At 41.3% G+C, this 24,085-nt stretch overlaps 1 protein-coding gene across 1 annotated transcript in view; it reads right to left on the bottom strand.

Moving 5' to 3' along the window:
* The window catches only part of CSMD3 (CUB and Sushi multiple domains 3), a 1,529,921-nt gene that overhangs the window by 361,207 nt on the left and 1,144,629 nt on the right, over window positions 1-24,085 (bottom strand). The window contains exons 36-38 of the mRNA XM_063924487.1: window positions 14,506-14,630; window positions 6,140-6,236; window positions 4,548-4,652 (exon numbers count right to left, since the gene is read on the bottom strand). Of these exons, the coding sequence (XP_063780557.1) occupies window positions 4,548-4,652; window positions 6,140-6,236; window positions 14,506-14,630 (327 nt within the window). The remainder of the gene's footprint in view (window positions 1-4,547; window positions 4,653-6,139; window positions 6,237-14,505; window positions 14,631-24,085) is intronic.

The raw sequence follows: 24,085 nt of genomic DNA, 5'->3' as shown, positions 1-24,085 counted from the left end.
GAACGGGACATTGAACTGTTTTTTTTTTAAATGGCTTGCCGCCTATAACTAAACAGTATGCATCTGCCCCCTACCTCTACATTGGGGGGGGGGGTCATTGTGCAGTGCTGGCCGCTGGGACTTTTCACATTAAAAATTATCAAATCCTTCACCATAGCACATGCAGAGAGACTTTTGCTAAGGGAAATTTTTTGAATTATTTCAAATTTTTATAAGCGGAACAAGAAAGTGCAGATACATAATGCTGTATATCTGTAATGGGCAGGCTATAATGATGCTGCACCTCTGTATATACACTAGTACTGGCACATGCAGGCTCACCAGTCCTCTCACAGCTGCGGGGTGTGGGAGGGGCTAGCATAGGACCCCACCCCTCTGCCAATGTGCAGTATATATAAAGCAGCTGATCCAGTCATCTGACTCCTCCTCACCCGCATCATCTGCAGCCCCAGCACCGAACTGCTCATCCCACACAGGGTCTCACCCCTTGCTGCCATATTGATTAATCTTCTTCCCCTAATGGTAAGTGGCCACATTTGTCCCCGGGGCCTCCGGGCTGGGTGCTGTGGGAAAGTCTGGTGGTTCCTGCATCCATTTCCTGGCTAATGCTGCTACTTGTTGATGAGTCCCAGGTTGGCAAGTAGCCTGGGATTGCAGAATAGTATATGGAGGAGCGGGTTCAGAGTATGTGGTATAAGGTCGGAGCAGCACTGTGTATGGAGGAGGGGGGTTCCCTGTATATAGGGGGCACTATATGAAGGGGTATGGGGTTTAGTGTGTATATAGGGGCAGTATATGGTTGGGGTGCAGAATATGGAAGAGGATGGGGGTGCAGTGTATATAGGGGCAGTATATGGTGTGGGGTGCAGTGTACATAGAGTGTGTGTGTCCATGTCCTGAATGGAGCTCTATTGGGCATCCTCCACAGAGGTGACTATATTGAAAAAATCTGAATCTTTCTCTCCACTGTCACTATCTGCCCCAGCCCCACCTCTCTTTCTCTCACCCCAGTCCCTATTTGCCTCTACCCCACTCTCATCCCCCTGTCCCGATCTGCCCCTACCTAACTCTCAACCACCCCAGTAATTAGCTGCCCTTTCCCCTACTCTCTGTCTCCCCATCCCCCTTTCTCCATATGCAGCAAGTGTGAAACAGATCAGTATTATTAATATTTCCAGCAGCAGGGTAGGAGGCTGTAACATCTCCCTGTCAGGCCCGTAACTAGGGGGGGGGGGGGCTAAGGGGGCATGTGCCCCAGGTGCAGGACTTGAAGGGGCGCCAAGGAGTTACAGAGGAGCAGGGTTTTTTGTTTTGTTTTTTACCGGCAGTGCTGTGCTGCTCCAGCGAGACAGCAGACAGCTCCCAGGGCAATGGCTCTGACCAACCTGTCTTCCCACAGCTGGCGCCGACGCTGTGCGGGTTAGCTCCAGTTCCTGGGATCTCTACTTTGCCGTCTTTAGGGTATGTAGTATAGTGATGTAGTGCAGTGTATAGGGGAATGTAGTGCATTGATGAAGTGTTATGATATAGTGCACTGTATGGGGACACACAAAGGAGCATGTAGTTGAACACACTGGCGGGGCATGTGACACATAGGGCATTTGAGGCACATAAGGGAATATTGTCCAATAGTATTCCCTTTTTAAAAAAATTCTGATAATCTTATTATTTAAGTCTGACAGGGTGTTTTTTTTTTTTTTTTTTGGGGGGGGGGGAAATTACTACCTTGCCCCGGGTGGCGTAAATCCTAGTTTCGGCCCTGTCCCTGCAGTATCAATTTTTAAGCAGTCGTTTGGTCCATGTGGCGGTCTCTAGTGGCCGCCGGCGACATAACACAGAGGGTGAAGAGCAGCCTTAGTTTTTTATTATATAGGATTTACTTCTGCCCATGCATTATATGCTAAAACATGCTATTTGCCTCCATAAAAACATATGCGTCAAACTCAGGAACAGAACCCGTATTTATTTTACAGAAGTGTATATTGCTTCCGGCAATCTTGTGTATTAGTAACTGTTGACCCAATGGATTTATATAAATAAACTTAGACCAGCGGAATGTTGGGTCAGTGGACTCCAAGTCAGTGAAATGTTGTCATTAATACAGTATGTGGGTGGTGTATACTACAGAAGGTAAGTTTGTCACATTAATAATCATTCTATCAGAAATGTAAAATCCACTCATTTAAACTATTACATCTAGAAAACGTCATGATTTACATACATTTTCTACATTTTGCTGCTCCTTAACATCTACTGTCTGAAATAGTTACATCAGGTCCATTAACTATGGGTACACCTGACTCAAACTGGCTATTGGAAATACACTTACTACCAAACAAGTAATGGTCTACGTCTGAGATGTACTGAACCTTGGATAAAGTGAAGAGAGATAAAGTACCAGCCTGTCATTGTTCAAACACAGGCTGTAACATTGCAGTTAGGAGATGATTGGATGGTACTTTGTCTCTCTCCACTATATAACACTCCTCGCCTTAGTACATATCTCCCTCTAGATCTCAGAGATTCGGTAGAGGGGTCATTGGATTAGTAGAGTCACAAGTCCAAATGTCATCGGGGCAGTACAGTTTTTAGTGTCTTTATAAATTTCATAGTAGAGAAGATCAGCCTGCCCATTGGTCTAAGAAGGTGTCAACTTATGCAATTACTTACATCTTACATAGCTAAATAATAACCAATAAATCTTTCTATAATACCTTGGTCTTCATAGTCTCCTCTGCCTCACAGACATAGTAACATAGTATCTAAGGTTGAAAAAAGAACAATTTGTCCATCGAGTTCAACCTTTTTGTGGTCTCCTATGCAGGATTATTTTGGTCTAAATTTTGTCTGATGCTGATGTCTGCCGTTGTGTTTTATTCCCTTTTCATAATAACTATAGTGCGTGACTACGCACTATAACCCTGGATATCCTTACCCATTAGGAATTGATCTAACCCATTCTTAAAGGTGTTGACTGAGTCCGCCATTACAACTCCCTCAGGCAGGGAATTCCAAACACGTGTTGTCCTTACTGTGAAAAAACCTTTACGCCGCATTGTGCGGAATCTCCTCTCCTCTAACCTAAGCGAGTGTCCACGTGTCCTCTGTGCTGATCTTACCAAAAAATAGGTCCCAGGCAAGTTCTGTGTATTGTCCCCTTATATATTTGTAGACATTGATCATGTCCCCTCTTAGTCTCCTCTTTTCCAGTGTAAACATGCCTAGCCTTGCAAGCCTTTCCTGGTATTCCAGCATCTCCATGCCCTTAATTAGTTTGGTCACCTGCCTCTGAACCTTTTCTAGCTCCAGGATATCCTTTTTGTAGTATGGTGCCCAAAATTGTACACAGCATTCAAGATGTGGCCTCACTAGTGATTTATATAATGGAAGTATAACACTCTCGTCCCTTGCATCAATTCCCCGTTTTATGCATGCTAATATCTTATTAGCCTTCTTTGCTGCAATCCTACTTTGGGTACTGCTGCTTAGTTTACTATCTGTGTGAACACCTAAGTCTTTTTCCAGTATAGAATATCCTAATATTACCACATTTAGTATGTAGGTGTTATTATTGTTCTTGCTACTACAGTGTATATTGCTGCCCATGTTTATTACTGCACATGTTTATTGCTGCCCATGTTCAGCACAAACCTTAATATACTGTACTGTACTTAACATTGCCTAATTCTTGTCCACTATGTTAGTTTCGCTATTCTTAGTTATAATTTTACTAGCCTGGCTATTATTTGATGATATGGGATTATTTGCTTACTGTTTTTGCAGTCATTTTATGGCATCAAGATTACAGGTATAGGGAGGTATTCAATTAAGTGCCATTTTTTCAACTGGTCAAAAAAATGGCACTAATTCAACACAGGGTATGCAATTGCAGGCATTTTCACCCATTTTTTAAATACATTTTTGCCCAATGTTTGCGGTTTAATTTATTTCTTTTTTGTCAAATTGGCATGGGCCAAAATTGCATCAAAATGGGAAAAAACGCCTGCGAATACGCCAAAACACATGTATCAGCGGCGGAATTCGCCGATACATGTGGCTTGTACTAGTGCCGGATTTTTCGCCCAGTCGAAAAAACGGCACATGCTTTGAATAGGTCAAATGTAAATTCGACCTAAAAACGGGCGAAAAGTGATTTTTTTTTACTTGTCGAAAAAACAGCACTAATTGAATACCCCCTTAGTCAGAGGTTATTCCATATTCACTCCAGTGGTTCACTTCAATGTGTAATAACCATTATCATATTTATATCAATTAAAAAATGGTTTATAATGGGTTTTTCTTTGGAGCACAAACATTTTTTTTCCTGTTTATGTTTTATGTGAAAACATCTTTACTGCACTGGGCAAAATGTCTGACGTGTTCTTAGTATAAGATCCTGAACATGACGATCATAGGATACAGTAATAGCATAAAATAATTAACTGATGTCATAATAATTGAATCCTGTCAATGTATTAGAAAACTGATGTTAGCTGGAAAGAATTTCTGTGCTGTATTGTGCCATGTGTGACAATTCTGACAATTACCTGTGTATTCCAGGTGGAAGCCAGCTGCAGAAACACTGATGTCTGATTGGAAATTTAAGTACAGGTTGTTTGATGTACTGTTCAGCAGGTGAGGGATAGTAGTTCCTGAAAAAATTAAAACATCCAGACATGGGAAGACATACAAGAAGCAAGGCAGGTGTGTTTTGACACGTTTGACAATAAATTCCTCCATCTGATGTGTTTGTCTGTCACAGTGTACTCAAAAAACAGTCACTGTCTATAACAGAATTATGGCCCTCATTCCGAGTTGTTCGCTCGCTAGCCGCTTTTCGCAGCAGTGCACACGCTAAGCCGCCACCCTCTGGGAGTGAATCTTAGCTTAGCAGAACTGCGAACGAAGTATTCACAATATTGCGAAAAGATTTTTCTTTGCAGTTTCTGAGTAGCTCGAGACTTACTCTTCCAGTGCGATCAGTTCAGTGCTTGTCGTTCCTGGTTTGACGTCACAAACACACCCAGCGTTCGCCCAGACACTCCCCCGTTTCTCCAGCCACTCCCGCGTTTTTCCCAGAAACGGCAGCGTTTTTTCACACACTCCCATAAAACGGCCAGTTTCCGCCCAGAAACACCCACTTCCTGTCAATCACACTACGATCAGCAGAACGAAGAAAAAACCTCGTAATGCCGTGAGTAAAATACCAAACATCTTAGCAAATTTACTTGGTGCAGCCGCAGTGCGAACATTGCGCATGCGCAGTTAGCGGAAAATCGCACCGATGCGAAGGAAAATAACGAGCGAACAACTCGGAATGAGGGCCTATGTGAGCAAAGACAAATCCTGGTGGGTCCCATGCTCTGGACTTAGGAATGTTAGAGACCCACCAGATGAGGTCCATTGGTTTCGGTTGGTGGGCCCATATTTGTGGCCAAAATTATGCTTAGCACCTCAATTTTACTGAAAAGTTTATTCTAATTATTATGATTAGCAGTGTTTAGTGCTTAAAGTATGCATCTGCAATTTCTCTTGTTTTCTATGTGGAACTACAAGTATCAGCACGTTAGCACCTCTTATTATGCTTAGAATTAGGGTGTGCAGTCCAGCCCCCCCCCCCCAATATATTCATTTTAATTTATTTTTTAACTATCTAGCTATTTAGCAGAGCTGAAATGACTTATGCATCTAGTTAAAATCCTGCACCTGTTTGTGCTGCTAAGTCACTAAAATTAATCACGCACATGTCTGCAGATATAATTGCAGTGCAACAGTTTTGATGATTTTTTAAAGATATATATTTCAGATACTATTTCTGGTCAGATTCCAGTTGCCTCCTATTTCCTACACTTGCATGTTCCTTGCAGTGGTACAAAAGCATCTTTGCGGTTACTCAGCAGCACTTACACAATAATTATGTTTATCAAGCATTATCATAAACATCGTGTTTTATAGAACACTCTTAGTCTAGTGAGATCAGAGCATATATATATATATATATATATATATATATATATATATATTAATTAAATAACTCTCCAAGCTAATTTTTTTCTGCTTGAATTTGTTTTGTAGCAATTGATATTTTATCACAGTTATTAAAATAGGTCATAAAAAGGAGCCCGCAGTTGCTTTTCACCTGAATAGCTGCCAAGTCTCGGAGCATTGTTGTCACCGCCATCATAAAAATCCAAGGAGTCCCAGTTATGTTCCGTTGCAAAACTGACAACCTGCACCTGTGGGAATAGACATAGTCAAAATGTTTCCAGAATTTTTTTTTATTTTATTTTTTACATTTAAGACAAAAAAATGTAAACATGTAAATATATTTTTGCATGTTAGAAAGTATCACCTTAACTTAGGTGGTCATTCCGAGTTGATCGCTAGCTGCTTTCATTCGCAGCGCATCGATTAGGTCAAAATGCGGCACTTCTGCGCATGCGTATGGGGTGCAGTGAGCACGCGTGACGTACTTTCACAAAAGCCGATGCAGTTTCACACAAGGTCTAACGACGCTTTTCAGTCGCACTGCTGACCGCTGAGTGATTGACAGGAAAGGGGCGTTACTGGGTGGTAGCTGACCGTTTTCGGGGAGTGTGTGTAAAAACTCAGGCGTGTCGGAGAAAAATGCAGGAGTGGCTGGGAAAACGTAGGCGTGGCTGGCTGAACGCAGGGTGTGTTTGTGACGTCAAAACAGGAACTAAATAGTCTGAAGTGATCGCAAGATAGGAGTAGGTCTGGAGCTACTCAGAAACTGCTTGAAAATGTTTTGTCGCACTTCTGCTAAGCTAAGATACACTCCCAGAGGGCGGCGGCATAGCGTTTGCACTGCTGCTAAAAGCAGCTAGCGAGTGATCAACTCGGAATGAGGGCCTTAGTGTCTTAGCTCACATTTCTGATCATACAATCTAGTTAGAGTATTCAGAGAACATATCAGAATTAACCTTACCCAGAATTTGCCAGTTACTGTATTTGGTTACGCTTGAGTGGCACACAGTACAACATGTAGGTGTTTCCTCTGCTCGGAGAGACCATAGAACCACAGTGTGTGCTGTAAGCAAGTGCTGCAATTGTGACTGGACTCTATATACTGTAACGTCCAGCATACTGTATGTCTTCATTCATCTTCCCTGCCCCACTCTATATAATTCCCAGGCAACTTCCACTGTTCAGCTTCCCTGCCCCACTGTATATAAGCATATGTATATCTCCCAGCGTATGACTTCCATGTCTTCATTCAGCTTCCCTGCCTCATTCTAGACAACTCCTGGCAGCTTCCTTCCTTCATATTTCCTGTCTTATACTACAGTATATAACTCCCAGACAACTTCCTTTCTTTATATTTCCTACATCACTCTATATAACTCCTAGATGACTTCCTTCCATCAGTTTCTCTGCATCACTCTATATATTTCACAGCATCTGTCTTCCTTTAGCTTCCCTCTCTCACTTTATATACAGTACACAGTACTGTAAATCCCAAACAACTTCCTTCCTCCATCTTTTTTGTCACATTCTATATAATTCCCACAAAACTTCCTTCCTAGATCTCTCCCGCCTCACATTATATAGCTCTCATGTGACTTCCTTCCTTCATCTCTCCTGCCTCACACTATATAGTGTACCTCTCAAGTGACTTCCTTCCTTCATCTCTCCTGCCTCACACTATATACTGTACCTCTCATGTGACTTCCTTCCTACATCTTTCCTGCCTCACACTATATAGTGTACCTCTCAAGTGACTTCCTTCCTTCATCTCTCCTGCCTCACACTATATACTGTACCTCTCATGTGACTTCCTTCCTACATCTTTCCTGCCTCACACTATATACTGTACCTCTCATGTGACTTCCTTCCTTCATCTCTCCTGCCTCACACTATATACTGTACCTCTCATGTGACTTCCTTCCTACATCTTTCCTGCCTCACACTATATAATGTACCTCTCAAGTAACTTCCTTCCTTCATCTCTCCTGCCTCACTCTATATAAACTCTCAGATGACTTCTTTCCTTAATCATTCCTGTCTCACACTATATACTGTACCTCTCATGTGACTTCCTTCCTTCATCTTTCCTGCCTCACTCTATATACTGTACCTCTCAAGTGACTTCCTTCCTTCATCTCTCCTGCCTCACACTATATACTGTACCTCTCATGTGACTTCCTTCCTACATCTTTCCTGCCTCACACTATATACTGTACCTCTCATGTGACTTCCTTCCTTCATCTCTCCTGCTTCACACTATATACTGTACCTCTCATGTGACTTACTTCCTTCATCTCTCCTGCCTCACACTATATACTGTACCACTCATGTGACTTCCTTCCTTCATCTCTCCTGCCTCACACTATATACTGTACCTCTCATGTGACTTCCTTCCTTCATCTTTCCTGCCTCACTCTATATACTGTATCTCTCAAGTGACTTCCTTCCTTCATCTCTCCTGCCTCACACTATATACTGTACCTCTCATGTGACTTCCTTCCTACATCTTTCCTGCCTCACACTATATACTGTACCTCTCATGTGACTTCATTCCTATATCTTTCCTGCCTCACACTATATACTGTACCTCTCATGTGACTTCCTTCCTTCATCTTTCCTGCCTCACTCTATATACTGTACCTCTCATGTGACTTCCTTCCTTCATCTTTCCTGCCTCACTCTATATAAACTCTCAGATGACTTCTTTCCTTAATCATTCCTGCCTATCAGACCACTTTCTTCCTTTGTATTTCCTTCCTCACCCTACTGTATATAACTTCTATTTGACTTCCTCTTGTCAGCTTCTCTGCTTCACTCTATATACCTCCCAGATGACTTCATGCCTTCATATTTCCTGCCTCACTCTATATACAGTAACTCCCAGATGATATCCTTCCTTCATCTGTCCTGTCTCACTCTATATAACTCAAAGATTAATATTTACCTTCATATTTCCTGCCTCACTTTATTTAACTCCCAAACAACTTCCTTCTTTCATCTTTCCTGCCTCACTCTATATAACTCCCAGATGACTTCCTGCCTTCATACTGTATTTCCTGCCTCGCTCTAAATAACTCCCAAACAACTTCTTTCTTTCATCTTTCCTGCCTCGCTCTATATAACGCCAGATGAATTCCTTCCATCGGCTTCTCTACCTTGCTGTATACTGTATATCTCCCAGCATCTGTCTTCCTGTAGATTCCCTGTCTCACCATATATATTATAAATCCGAGACAACTTCCTTCCTCCATCTTTCTTGCACACTCTCTACAACTCCCGTATGGCTTTCTTCCTTCATCTATCCTGCCTCACACTATATACCTCTCAGATGACTTCCTTCTTCCATCTTTCCTGCCTCACACTACAGTATATACCTTTCAGATGACTTTCTTCCTCCATCTTTCCTGCCTCACACTACAGTATATACCTTTCAGATGACTTCCTTCCTCCATCTTACTTGCCTCACACTATATACCTTTCAGATGACTTCCTTCCTCCATCTTTCCTGCCTCACACTACAGTATATACCTCTCAGATGACTCCCTTCCTCCATCTTTCCTGCCTCACACTATATACCTCTCAGATGACTCCCTTCCTCCATATTTCCTGCCTCACACTATATAGCTGTAAGGTGAATTCCTTCCTCTATCTTTCCTGCATCACACTATATACCTCTCATGTGACTTCCTTCCTCCATCTTTCCTGCCTCACACTATATACCTCTCAGATGACTCCCTTCCTCCATCTTTCCTGCTTCACACTATATACCTCTCATGTGACTTCTTTCCTCCATCTCTCCTGCCTCACACTATATACCTCTCAGATGACTCCCTTCCTCCATCTTTCCAGACTCACACTATATACCTCTCATGTGACTTCTTTCCTCCATCTTTCCTGCCTCACACTATATACCTCTCATGTGACTTCCTTCCTCCATCTTTCCTGCCTCACACTATATACCTCTCATGTGACTTCCTTCCTCCATCTTTCCTGCCTCACACTATATACCTCTCAGATGACTTCCTTCCTCCATCTTTTCTGCCTCACACTATATACCACTCAGATGACTCCCTTCCTCCATCTTTCCAGCCTCACACTATATAGCTGTAAGGTGAATTCCTTCCTTCATTTTTTCTGCCTCACTCTATATAAACTCCCAGATTACTTATTTCCTTCATCATTCCTGCCAACCAGACCACTTCCTTCCTTTGTATTTCCTTCCTTACCCTATATAACTCATATTTGACTTCATCCTGTCAGCTCTTCTGCCTCACCCTATATACCTCCCAGATGACTATCTTCCTTCATCATTCCTGCCGACCAAACCTCTTCCATTCTTTCTATTTTCTGCCTCACTTTATATAACTCCTATTTGGCTTCCTGATGTCTGCTTTCTCTACCTTACACTATATAACACCCAGATGACTTCCTTATTTCATATTTCTTGACTCACTCTATATAGCATCAATATGATATCCTTCCTTCATATTTCCTGCCTCACTCTATATAACATCCAGATGATATCCTTCCTTCATATTTCCTGCCTCACTCTATATAACATCCAGATTATATATTTCCTTCATCTTTCCTGACTCACTCTATATAACATCCAGATGATATATTTCCCATATATATTTCCTGCCTCACTCTATATAACAACCAGATGATATTCGTCCTTCATCTTTCCTGCCTCATTCTAAGTAACACCCAGATGATATCCTTACTTCATCTTTCCTGACTCACTCTATATAACATCCAGATGATATCCTTCCCCTATATATTTCCTGCCTCACTATATATAACATCCAGATGATATCCTTTTTCATCTTTCCTGCCTCATTCTAAGTAACACCCAGATGATATCCTTCCTTCATCTTTCCTGCCTCACTCTATATAACATCCAGATGATATCGTTCCCATATATATTTCCTGCCTCACTCTATATAACAACCAGATAATATACTTTTTCATCTTTCCTACCTCATTCTAAGTAACACCCAGATGATATCCTTCCTTCATCTTTCCTGCCTCACTCTATATAATATCCAGATGCTATCTTTCCTTCATCTTTCCTGACTCACTCTATATAACATCCAGATGATATCCTTACCCTATATATTTCCTGGCTCACTCTATATAACATCCAGATGCTATCTTTCCTTCATCTTTCCTGACTCTTTCTATATAACATCCAGATGCTATCTTTCCTTCATCTTTCCTGACTCACTCTATATAACATCCAGATGATATCCTTCCCCTATATATTTCCTGCCTCACTCTATATAACATCCATATGATATCCTTTTTCATCTTTCCTGCCTCACTCTATATAACAACCAGATGATATTCTTCCTTCATCTTTCCTGCCTCATTCTAAGTAACAGCCAGATGATATCCTTCCTTCATATTTCCTGCCTCACTCTATATAACATCCAGATGATATCCTTCCTTCATATTTCCTGCCTCACTCTATATAACATCCAGATTATATATTTCCTTCATCTTTCCTGACTCACTCTATATAACATCCAGATGATATCTTTCCCATATATATTTCCTGCCTCACTCTATATAACAACCAGATGATATTCGTCTTTCATCTTTCCTGCCTCATTCTAAGTAACACCCAGATGATATCCTTCCTTCATCTTTCCTGACTCACTCTATATAACATCCAGATGATATCCTTCCCCTATATATTTCCTGCCTCACTTTATATAACATCCAGATGATATCCTTTTTCATCTTTCCTGCCTCATTCTAAGTAACACCCAGATGATATCCTTCCTTCATCTTTCCTGCCTCACTCTATATAACATCCAGATGATATCCTTCCCATATATATTTCCTGCCTCACTCTATATAACAACCAGATAATATACTTTTTCATCTTTCCTGCCTCATTCTAAGTAACACCCAGATGATATCCTTCCTTCATCTTTCCTGCCTCACTCTATATAACATCCAGATGATATCCTTCCCCTATATATTTCCTGGCTCACTCTATATAACATCCAGATGCTATCTTTCCTTCATCTTTCCTGACTCACTCTATATAACATCCAGATGCTATCTTTCCTTCATCTTTCCTGACTCACTCTATATAACATCCAGATGATATCCTTCCCATATATATTTCCTGCCTCACTCTATATAACAACCAGATAATATACTTTTTCATCTTTCCTGCCTCATTCTAAGTAACACCCAGATGATATCCTTCCTTCATCTTTCCTGTCTCACTCTATATAATATCCAGATGCTATTTTTCCTTCATCTTTCCTGCCTCACTCTATATAACAACCAGATGATATTCGTCCTTCATCTTTCCTGCCTCATTCTAAGTAACACCCAGATGATATCCTTACTTCATCTTTCCTGACTCACTCTATATAACATCCAGATGATATCCTTCCCCTATATATTTCCTGCCTCACTATATATAACATCCAGATGATATCCTTTTTCATCTTTCCTGCCTCATTCTAAGTAACACCCAGATGATATCCTTCCTTCATCTTTCCTGCCTCACTCTATATAACATCCAGATGATATCGTTCCCATATATATTTCCTGCCTCACTCTATATAACAACCAGATAATATACTTTTTCATCTTTCCTACCTCATTCTAAGTAACACCCAGATGATATCCTTCCTTCATCTTTCCTGCCTCACTCTATATAATATCCAGATGCTATCTTTCCTTCATCTTTCCTGACTCACTCTATATAACATCCAGATGATATCCTTACCCTATATATTTCCTGGCTCACTCTATATAACATCCAGATGCTATCTTTCCTTCATCTTTCCTGACTCTTTCTATATAACATCCAGATGCTATCTTTCCTTCATCTTTCCTGACTCACTCTATATAACATCCAGATGATATCCTTCCCCTATATATTTCCTGCCTCACTCTATATAACATCCATATGATATCCTTTTTCATCTTTCCTGCCTCACTCTATATAACAACCAGATGATATTCTTCCTTCATCTTTCCTGCCTCATTCTAAGTAACAGCCAGATGATATCCTTCCTTCATATTTCCTGCCTCACTCTATATAACATCCAGATGATATCCTTCCTTCATATTTCCTGCCTCACTCTATATAACATCCAGATTATATATTTCCTTCATCTTTCCTGACTCACTCTATATAACATCCAGATGATATCTTTCCCATATATATTTCCTGCCTCACTCTATATAACAACCAGATGATATTCGTCTTTCATCTTTCCTGCCTCATTCTAAGTAACACCCAGATGATATCCTTCCTTCATCTTTCCTGACTCACTCTATATAACATCCAGATGATATCCTTCCCCTATATATTTCCTGCCTCACTTTATATAACATCCAGATGATATCCTTTTTCATCTTTCCAGCCTCATTCTAAGTAACACCCAGATGATATCCTTCCTTCATCTTTCCTGCCTCACTCTATATAACATCCAGATGATATCCTTCCCATATATATTTCCTGCCTCACTCTATATAACAACCAGATAATATACTTTTTCATCTTTCCTGCCTCATTCTAAGTAACACCCAGATGATATCCTTCCTTCATCTTTCCTGCCTCACTCTATATAACATCCAGATGATATCCTTCCCCTATATATTTCCTGGCTCACTCTATATAACATCCAGATGCTATCTTTCCTTCATCTTTCCTGACTCACTCTATATAACATCCAGATGCTATCTTTCCTTCATCTTTCCTGACTCACTCTATATAACATCCAGATGATATCCTTCCCATATATATTTCCTGCCTCACTCTATATAACAACCAGATAATATACTTTTTCATCTTTCCTGCCTCATTCTAAGTAACACCCAGATGATATCCTTCCTTCATCTTTCCTGTATCACTCTATATAATATCCAGATGCTATTTTTCCTTCATCTTTCCTGACTCACTCTATATAACATCCAGATGATATCCTTCCCCTATATATTTCCTGGCTCACTCTATATAACATCCAGATGCTATCTTTCCTTCATCTTTCCTGACTCACTCTATATAACATCCAGATGCTATCTTTCCTTCATCTTTCCTGACTCACTCTATATAACATCCAGATGATATCCTTCCCCTATATATTTCCTGCCTCACTCTATATAACATCCATATGATATCCTTTTTCATCTTTTCTGCCTCACTCTATATAACAACCAGATGATATTCTTCCTTCATCTTTCCTGCCTCATTCTAAGTAACAGCCAGATGATATCCTTCCTTCATATTTGCTGCCTCACTCTATATAACACCCAGACTTCCTTCCCTCATCCTTCCTCCCTCACATTATATAACTCCCAGGAGAATTTAGTACACCTTTTGCTGCCTCACTCTACACTCACACCCAGATGGCTGCCTTGCTTGATACTCCCTGCCTCGCTCTTTATTCACTCTTGAGTGCTTCCTTGACTTTACTAAATTATATTCCTGTCATCATTGAAGAGCGAATGTGACAAGCGTTTGAAAATATCCTGTGATCTTACTTGAATGCCTGCTCCCTCCGGCACAGTGATTTTCCATATACAGTTCAAATTGTTGTCATATGGCTCAGGGTAGCCAGGAGACAGAATGGTCCCCTTGCGCTTTGTTAAAATTCCTCCACAGGGCACTAGAATGAAAAATAAAACAGATGACAATGTATATATAGTATTGTCTGTCAGCTATGGCTAGTTTTTTCATTATCGGCAAAATATGTAATAGGATCTGACATTAGTGGAGGTAGGGTATATATTTTTGCAATAAAAGACAATAGGATAATTTAAAAATATTTAGCTGTGTCATCTGTAGATGCATAAAGACTAAAGAGTGTTATTTTCTAATAAGCTTCAATATGCAATTCTGTACTAAAACCTTGGCAACCAATTAGCAATTTGAATTTATTTGTTCATTGTGTTAGAAGACTTTACTAGACATTTTGTAGAAACATAAAATAGAATTTGATGGCAGAACCATTTAGTACATCTAGTACATAATTATATTTTGGGATTGCGGGTGGAAAGGGTCATGATGGGAATTGAACCCACAATCTCAGTGCTGGGTGGCAGTAATGCTAACCATTACACCATCCATATTGTACAGTACCTTTGAGAAATTAGTAACTAGCTATTACAGTGTATTACATTTGTCACAGCACAATATATTAAGCTCATAATGGATACTTGTCATTTAAGATTCTGTCTTTCTATGTTTTTTTTATGTCCCCACCATTATAAAGCAAACATTCCCTCTTTTAGCTTCATTACTGTAGCTCTAGATCTGTTTTAGTGTATTGGGAAATAAGTGGATAAATATTGTACTATATTTTTACTTTTGAACATTTAATATGCCACTTATCAAGAAGCACAATTTACTTTGCATAATTGAAAAAATGTTTTACACACAAACAATCCAAAAATATACTGATAGGTTAATTGGATACCAACAAATTTTACCCTAGTATGAATGTGTGTGCGTATATATGTGATAGGGAATATAGGGGGTCATTCCGAGTTGATCGCTAGCTGCCGTTGTTCTCAGCGTAGCGATCAGGCTAAAACTCGGCATTTCTGCGCACAATGCGCAGGCGGGTCGTACAGGTACAATGAGCATCGTGGGTTTGCACAGAGTCTAACGAACATTCCTGTCACACGGCCGAACGCAGGAAGATTGACATGAAGTGGGCGTTTCTGGGTGTCAACTGACCGTTTCCAGGGAGTGCTTAGAAAAACGCAGGCGTGGCAGAAAAAATGCAGGCGTGGCTGGGTGTTTGCTGGGCGGGTGTGTGACGTCAAAAGCCGTCCCTCCGTCGTTAGAATCAACGCACACAAAGAGTAACTACAGGGCTGGTCTTGTTTTGCACAAAAAGATTTTTCAGGCGCTCTGCTGCACAAGCATTCACACTTCTGCAAAGCGGATATACACTTCCCGGTGGGCGGTGACAATGTGTTTGCACGGCCGCTAAAAACTGCTAGTGAGCGATAAACTCGGAATGACCCCCATAGATTGTAAGCTCCACTGGGGCAGGGACTGATGTGAATGGAAAAATATTCTCTCTGTAAAGCGCTGCGGAATATGTGTGCGATATACAAATAACTGGTAATAAATAAATTAATAAATAAACACGTCACATGTAATAAGGACAATTCTGATGTCCCTTTATTTTCTAAGTCATATAGATTGCCTATTATACCTGGAGATACCTTCGTAAATGGCCTCTGCTATATTTATGTGACAAGCTCCTAATTAATCCTTCGCTGGGAATTTGGTATGTCTAATTGGTTTCGCTATCCAATGAGAGTGTATCTATTTCATATAAGTGCTTCCATGAGATGGGCATTACTGCATATTTAAATGGGAAGTATATTGTAGACCATCTCTTTATTGTCTGCCACAAAATACTGTAGATTGTTTTCCCTGGGCTGTTATGCATATCAGTTTTTTTTTTTTATAATATCATTTTTATTAAAGATTTTCAAGAAATATAAAGACAAAGACAGAAACAAAAATAAAGGTGACATAAACTTATTGGTTTGTTCGGTGTACAGCATCGGATAAGAAATCTATCCGTCAAACAATGATCATCTTATTTTCAAAATAATCCGAGAGGAAGAGATAAACTAGTTCGGGCAGAATATGTCCCAGCGACAATATAATGTATCGGTGTCAAGGTTGGAGATTATAATAGTTGTACACGTACCAATAAAGCCACCCACAAAATAAAATGCACAAAAAGGAACTATATATAGACGCATGACAGACAATATGGGAATGTAGGGAGAGAGTAAAAAGGATAGGAAGAAGAGAGAAAGAAGAAAGGGAAGAAGGAAATCTGGCAAACCTGGTATTCAGTAAAGAGCAAACAGTGTCAAGACCACAATAGTACGTTAAATCTTTCGTTTAAAAAGGCATCGTTGATATAATAGGTGTAAGGTGTACATGTTCAAAACACATCATAATATGATTTTTCATGTACATGTCGAGGGTATTAATAAAAGGCAACCATTTTTGATAAAATTTACGAACACCGGAATACTCTTCCATTCTAGCATATTTACGTTCAAAGTGTAAAATTTGAAGAAGTTTCTGTTTTACTGCACACAATTGGGGGGCCGATTTTTTGGTCCAGTGGGTCAAAATACATTTCCTGGCCACTGTCAAAATCATAATAAGTAAGGGGAAGGCAGGTCTCTCCAATTTTGGTGCCGTCCAAACAGAAAAGTTGAGTCCCATGCATGCCAGCGGATCAAAAGTTAACTTGGTGTGAAAAAGTGAGTTGACATAAACAATTAACTTAGACCAAAAACGTTTCAATTTATAACAGTTCCACATGCAATGGGAAAAATCTGCTGTCATAATTCCGCATTTCAAACAATGGCCTTTCTCCCCAATAACCTAGTGACGTCTTTGATGTGGTGTAATATAAGCCCTATGCAGAGTTCGGATATACACCTCTTGAAGGTAACTGGACTGTAAAAATTTTATTGAGAGAGTATGCAGGGATAAAATATCATCAATCTGAGTAACAGATGGGATGTCTGATGCCCATTTGTTTACCAAAACCAGCCATTGAGGGTGATTGCTGTAACAGGCTTTCAAGAGTATTGTATACATGTATTTTACCTTGTAGGTTTTGTTTAGCACAAATTTTAGTAGAATATCAATGTTTGGAAGTTGTGAAGGGAAAATTGGCGTGGGATGTCTAGTAGGCCAGTCTATCCTAACACTATTTAAATAGTGTCTCACTTGAAAGTACATAAATCTGTGAGTGCAAGGCAATTTAAAGCAGTCAGAAAGATCTGAGAATGAGGAGATAGATCCTCCGGGGTCAAAAACTTTGTAGGAGGTATCAAGCTCTTTGTATTTCACGCAATGGAATAAGGAATTAGTCAAGGATGGGGGAAAGGAGGGATTTCCTCATAAGGGGAGGAAGTGAGAAATGTGAGGATTTCTATGGCAGATTTTGTTCATAGCGACCAAGGCAGCGTATGTGTCTCTAAATAAAATATGGGATTTTATGTGGGTAAGGATATTAGACAGTTTGGTCTGAATCAGGGCTCCAGGGGAAAGTGGGCAAAAAATAGCTTGGTCCAGGGTAGCATCTGTATAAGTGGATTTGTTCAGAATCCAGTCACTAATATATCTAAAAAAAAGTCGCTAGAGAATAATTATGTAAATCCGGGTATCCCATTCCCCCCTTCGCCCGAGGAGTGATGAGTTTGATCTTGGCAATCCTGGGCATTTTGTTTTGCCATATAAATTTCGAAAATAAACCTTCTACCCTAGCAATATCTGACTTGCGTAGCGCCAATGGAATCATCTGCATACAATAGAAAAGCTTTGGGAAGATGATCGACTGGATGATGGCAAGTCTACCTAGCAAAGAAACCGGTAAGTCTTTCCATGATTCCAGTTTAGTTGCTATCTTGGATATAATGGGGAAAAAATTTAGGGAGTATAGTTTAGTTAGGTCTGAAGAAATCTGGACACCCAGATAGGGGAAGTGGGAGGAAGTCAATTTAAAAGGAATGTCATGGTTGCCAAAGGAGTCTGGCCTGGCTCCACCTAGTAACAGTATTTCAGACTTTGCCAAGTTGACCTTGAACCCCGAGACAGTCCCAAAGGAGTCAACGCGGTGAAGCAGGGCCGGTAGAGAGTGTGAGGGTTTAGAGAGGAAAATAAGTGTATCATCAGCAAATAGCGCTATTTTTAATTCAAGTGAATGTATGCGAATTCCATGAATAAGAGGAGAGTAACGTATAGCGACAGCAAGGGGTTCAACAGCTAGGGCGAAGAGGAGAGGGGATAGAGGACACCCTTGATGTGTACCTCTGTGAAGTAGAAAGGGGGAAGATAGAAGGCCATTACATGATACCAGCGATTTGGGGGAGGAGTATAATGTACAAATTATCTGTATAAAGTGAGGGGGGAAACCAAAATTGTGTAAAGTTTGGAAAAGATGGGGCCATAAAACTAAATCAAAAGCTTTTTCTGCGTCTAACGTAATTACCATGCTAGGAGAGGAAGTGCCAGACAACGGAGTAGTCTGCTGAATGGCTGCTAACACTCTTCGCACATTCACTACAGAGTGTCTACCAGTTATAAATACCTGTCTGATCTGATTTGATCAATAAAGGCAATATAGGTTTCAATCTCTCTGCCAATATCTTTGTAAATATTTTGTAATCAACATTTAGCAGAGAGATTGGCCTATATGAACCAGGGAGGGCGAGGTCACGGCCAGATTTGGGGATGACTTTTATAATAGCACCAGAAAAGTACAGTGGAAGAGACTGTTGGTCAATTATAAAGTTGAAAGTGTCCGCCAGCGGCTGTGCTATCTGTGGAGACAATATTTTATAAAATTAGTTTGAGAATCCATCAGGGCCGGGCGCAGAGGCCAGTTTCAACTTTCCGATAGCCCAAGAGATCTCCCCAGGGGTGATGGGATTTAACAGGTTTACCCTTAACGTTTCTGGTACATGTGGCAAGGCCAGGGAATCCCAATAGGAAGAAGAAAGAGAAGAGGCAGGGGAGGCCGAAGAGGAGGTAGATGAAGAAGAGGAAGAAGGCGGAGAAGGGGGCAAGAAGGTAGAGTTCCCTAATGACTCCTCTGCGACCAATCCTGGGGCTGAGTAGAGAGATTGATAGAAACATTTCATAGTCTCGACTATCTGTGAATCAGAGTCAGTCTTGGAACCATCCGGTCGTAGCAATGGGTGGACAACCGTGCGTGGTCTAGACCCCTGTAGTAAATTCGTGAGAAGCCTCCCAACTTCATTCCCAAACTTATAAAATTTGGAATGCACGTTAAAAAGGTATTTATCTCCAGAATGTTGGAGAAACTCGTTATAATTTAATTTAGTTTCTAGGTAAGCAGTTTTGTGTGCAGGTGAAGGATGTGTCTTAAATAATTGGAAGGCAGTAGAGAGTTTGTCTTGCAGCTGCAAATATTCTTGTTTATGTCGTCGTTTGGTATTTGAAACAAATGCTATCAGTTCTCCTCGAAGCACCGTTTTAGCGGTTTGCCAAAAGAGAGGCGGGTTAGAAGAGGCATGAGATGTATTTGTATCTGTGTATCTTTTCCATACTGTTAAAAGTTTCTGCCGTAGACCCTGGGACTGAAACATGTGAGAAGGGAACCTCCACATCGGTGGAGCTGATTTAGATTTTCCAAGAGCTAACTTCACATTAATCAACGCATGGTCTGACAAAAGGGGGGGTTCGATCCCCACCGAGACTAGGGAGGGAAAAAGCGGTTCGGCAATTAGTACATAATCTATCCTGGACCAAGTATTGTGGGTCAATGATAAGCAAGTAAAATCCCTTTCCGTAGGATTAAGAGCCCTCCAAGAATCTATTAGGTTAAGATCCTTGCTGAGATAAGGAACTCCTAATCTAGGGAGAGGAATATTTCGTTTGGGAGGGGGGGACCTATCTAGATACTGAGTAGATATTAAATTGAGGTCTCCACAAACAATCAAGGAGGACAAGTCGCAGGAATGTAAATGTGTGAGCAATTCAACAAAAAAAGATTTTTTGTATTGTGTAGGGGCATAAACATTATAGATAGTGAAGGTGGTGTCCGCTAGGGAAAGGGACAAGGTCAAATATCTACCAAGCGGGTGAGCAGAGACGGGGGTCACCTGTATATTTAAGGCCTTTTTTGCTAGTATTGCCACACCACATGATTTAGTGTTGAAGGAAGCTGAACCTAATAGGGACCAGTTCATAATTTGAAGCTTTTTCACTTCGTCTGGCATCAAATGAGTCTCCTGCAAACAGATAAGATCAATATTGTGTTTGTTGAGATAGGTAAAGAGTTTACGACGCTTAGCCGGAGTATGTATACCTCTAACATTTAGAGAGCCTATATTAAGAGACATTAAAGTGGACTTCAAGTGTTAACTGTAAGCGAGTGCCAGAAAGAGAAAAGTGAGGAAAACAAGAGGGAAAAACATGAGGATGAGGGGAGACAAAAGACAGGGGGAACCAAAACATCCATAAAAGTGAAATGACAGACCTCCAGAAAAATCCTGGTACCTGCATCTCTATGATTACAAGTAGCAGGGGGTGTTGCTATATATAAAAACTTCAAAACAAACTATGTACGGCAGATAGTGATGAGCGGGTTCGGTTCCTCGGAAACCGAACCCCCCCGGACTTCACCCATTTTACACGGGTCCGAGGCATACTCGGATTCTCCCGTATGGCTCGGTTAATCCGAGCGTGCCCGAATGTCATCATCCCGCTGTCGGATTCTCGCGAGATTCAGATTCTATATAAGGAGCCGCGCGTCGCCGCCATTTTCACTCGTGCATTGGAAATGTTAGGGAGAGGACGTGGCTGGCGTCCTCTCCGTTTATTAATGTTGCTGCAAATATTTGTGCTTATTGCTTAATTGTGGGGACTGGGGAGCAGCTGTATTATATAGGAGGAGTACAATGCAGAGTTTTGCTGATCAGTGACCACCAGTTTTATCCGTTCTCTGCCTGAAAAATGCTCCAAATCTGTGCTCAGTGTGCTGCATATATCTGTGCTCACACTGCCTTATTGTGGGGACTGGGGACCAGCAGTATTATATAGGAGGAGTACAGTGCAGAGTTTTTCTGACCAGTGACCACCAGTATTATACGTTGTCTGCCTGAAAAACACTCCATATCTGTGCTCAGTGTGCTGCATATATCTGTGCTCACACTGCTTTATTGTGGGGACTGGGGACCAGCAGTATTATATAGGAGGAGTACAGTGCAGAGTTTTGCTGACAGTGACCACCAGTATATATAGCAGTACGGTACGGAAGGCCACTGCTCTACCAACCTCTGTGTCATCAAGTATACTATCCATCTAGATTCTATACCTGTGGTGCATTTTAGTTTTGCAGTTTGCTGACAGTGACCACCAGTATATATAGAAGTACGGTACGGAAGGCCACTGCACTACCTACCTCTGTGTCGTCAAGTATACTATCCATCTAGATTCTATACCTGTGGTGCATTTTAGTTTTGCAGTTTGCTGACAGTGACCACCAGTATATATAGCAGTACGGTACGGAAGGTCACTGCTCTACCAACCTCTGTGTCATCAAGTATACTATCCATCTAGATTCTATACCTGGGGTGCATTTTAGTTTTGCAGTTTGCTGACAGTGACCACCAGTATATATAGCAGTACGGTACGGAAGGCCACTGCTCTACCTACCTCTGTGTCGTCAAGTATACTATCCATCTAGATTCTATACCTGTGGTGCATTTTAGTTTTGCAGTTTGCTGACAGTGACAACCAGTATATATAGCAGTACGGTACGGAAGGCCACTGTTCTACCTACCTCTGTGTCGTCAAGAATACTATCCATCTAGATTCTATACCTGTGGTGCATTTTAGTTTTGCAGTTTGCTGACAGTGACCACCAGTATATATAGCAGTACGGTACGGAAGGCCACTGCTCTACCTACCTCTGTGTCATCAAGTATACTATCCATCTAGATTCTATACCTGTGGTGCATTTTAGTTTTGCAGTTTGCTGACAGTGACCACCAGTATATATAGCAGTACGGTACGGAAGGCCACTGCTCTACCTATCTCTGTGTCGTCAAGTATACTATCCATCTAGATTCTATACCTGGGGTGCATTTCAGTTGTGCGCAGTATATATAGTAGTAGGCCATTGCTATTGATACTGGCATATAATTCCACACATTAAAAAATGGAGAACAAAAATGTGGAGGTTAAAATAGGGAAAGATCTAGATCCACTTCCACCTTGTGCTGAAGCTGCTGCCACTAGTCATGGCCGAGACGATGAAATGCCATCAATGTCGTCTGCCAAGGCCGATGCCCAATGTCATAGTAGAGAGCATGTAAAATCCAAAAAACAAAAGTTCAGTAAAATGACCCAAAAATCAAAATTGAAAGCGTCTGATGAGAAGCGTAAACTTGCCAATATGCCATTTACGACACGGAGTGGCAAGGAACGGCTGAGGCCCTGGCCTATGTTCATGGATAGTGGTTCAGATTCACATGAGGATGGAAGCACTCATCCTCTCGCTAGAAAAATGAAAAGACTTAAGCTGGCAAAAGCACAGCAAAGAACTGTGCGTTCTTCTAAATCACAAATCCCCAAGGAGAGTCCAATTGTGTCGGTTGCGATGCCTGACCTTCCCAACACTGGACGGGAAGAGCTTGCGCCTTCCACCATTTGCACGCCCCCTGCAAGTGCTGGAAGGAGCACCCACAGTCCAGTTCCTGATAGTCAAATTGAAGATGTCACTGTTGAAGTACACCAGGATGAGGATATGGGTGTTGCTGGCGCTGGGGAGGAAATTGACAAGGAGGATTCTGATGGTGAGGAAGTTTGTTTAAGTCAGGCACCCAGGGAGACACCTGTTGTCCGTGGGACGAATATGGCCATTGACATGCCTGGTCAAAATACAAAAAAAATCACCTCTTCGGTGTGGAATTATTTCAACACAAATGCGGACAACAGGGGTCAAGCCGTGTGTTGCCTTTGTCAAGCTGTAATAAGTAGGGGCAAGGACGTTAACCACCTAGGAACATCCTCCCTTATACGTCACCTGGACCGCATTCATCAGAAGTCAGTGACAAGTTCAAAAACTTTGGATGACAGCGGAAGCAGTCCACTGACCACTAAATCCCTTCCTCTTGTAACCAAGCTCCTGCAAACCACACCACCAACTCCCTCAGTGTCAATTTCCACCTTACACAGGAAAGCCAATAGTCCTGCAGGCCATGTCATTGGCAAGTCTGACGAGTCCTCTCCTGCCTGGGATTCTTCCGATGCATCCTCCTTCACATTCTCCCGCAACTGGGGGTGCGAGGAAAAGGCTAATAATTCCGAGCTCACCCGCTGGCGGTGATGCAGAGCAGTCTGGAGCGAGTGCTGACATCTGGTCCGGACTGAAGGACCTGCCAACGATTACTGACATGTCGTCTACTGTCACTGCATATGATTCTGTCACCATTGAAAGAATGGTGGAGGATTATATGAGTGACCGCATCCAAGTAGGCACGTCAAACAGTCCGTACGTATACTGGCAGGAAAAAGAGGCAATTTGGAGGCCCTTGCACA

This window comes from Pseudophryne corroboree, chromosome 5, assembly GCF_028390025.1.
Source record: "Pseudophryne corroboree isolate aPseCor3 chromosome 5, aPseCor3.hap2, whole genome shotgun sequence".
NCBI classification, from domain to species: domain Eukaryota; kingdom Metazoa; phylum Chordata; class Amphibia; order Anura; family Myobatrachidae; genus Pseudophryne; species Pseudophryne corroboree.
Note: the sequence above shows the minus strand (reverse complement) of the source record. Positions and strands in the feature narration are given on the sequence as shown.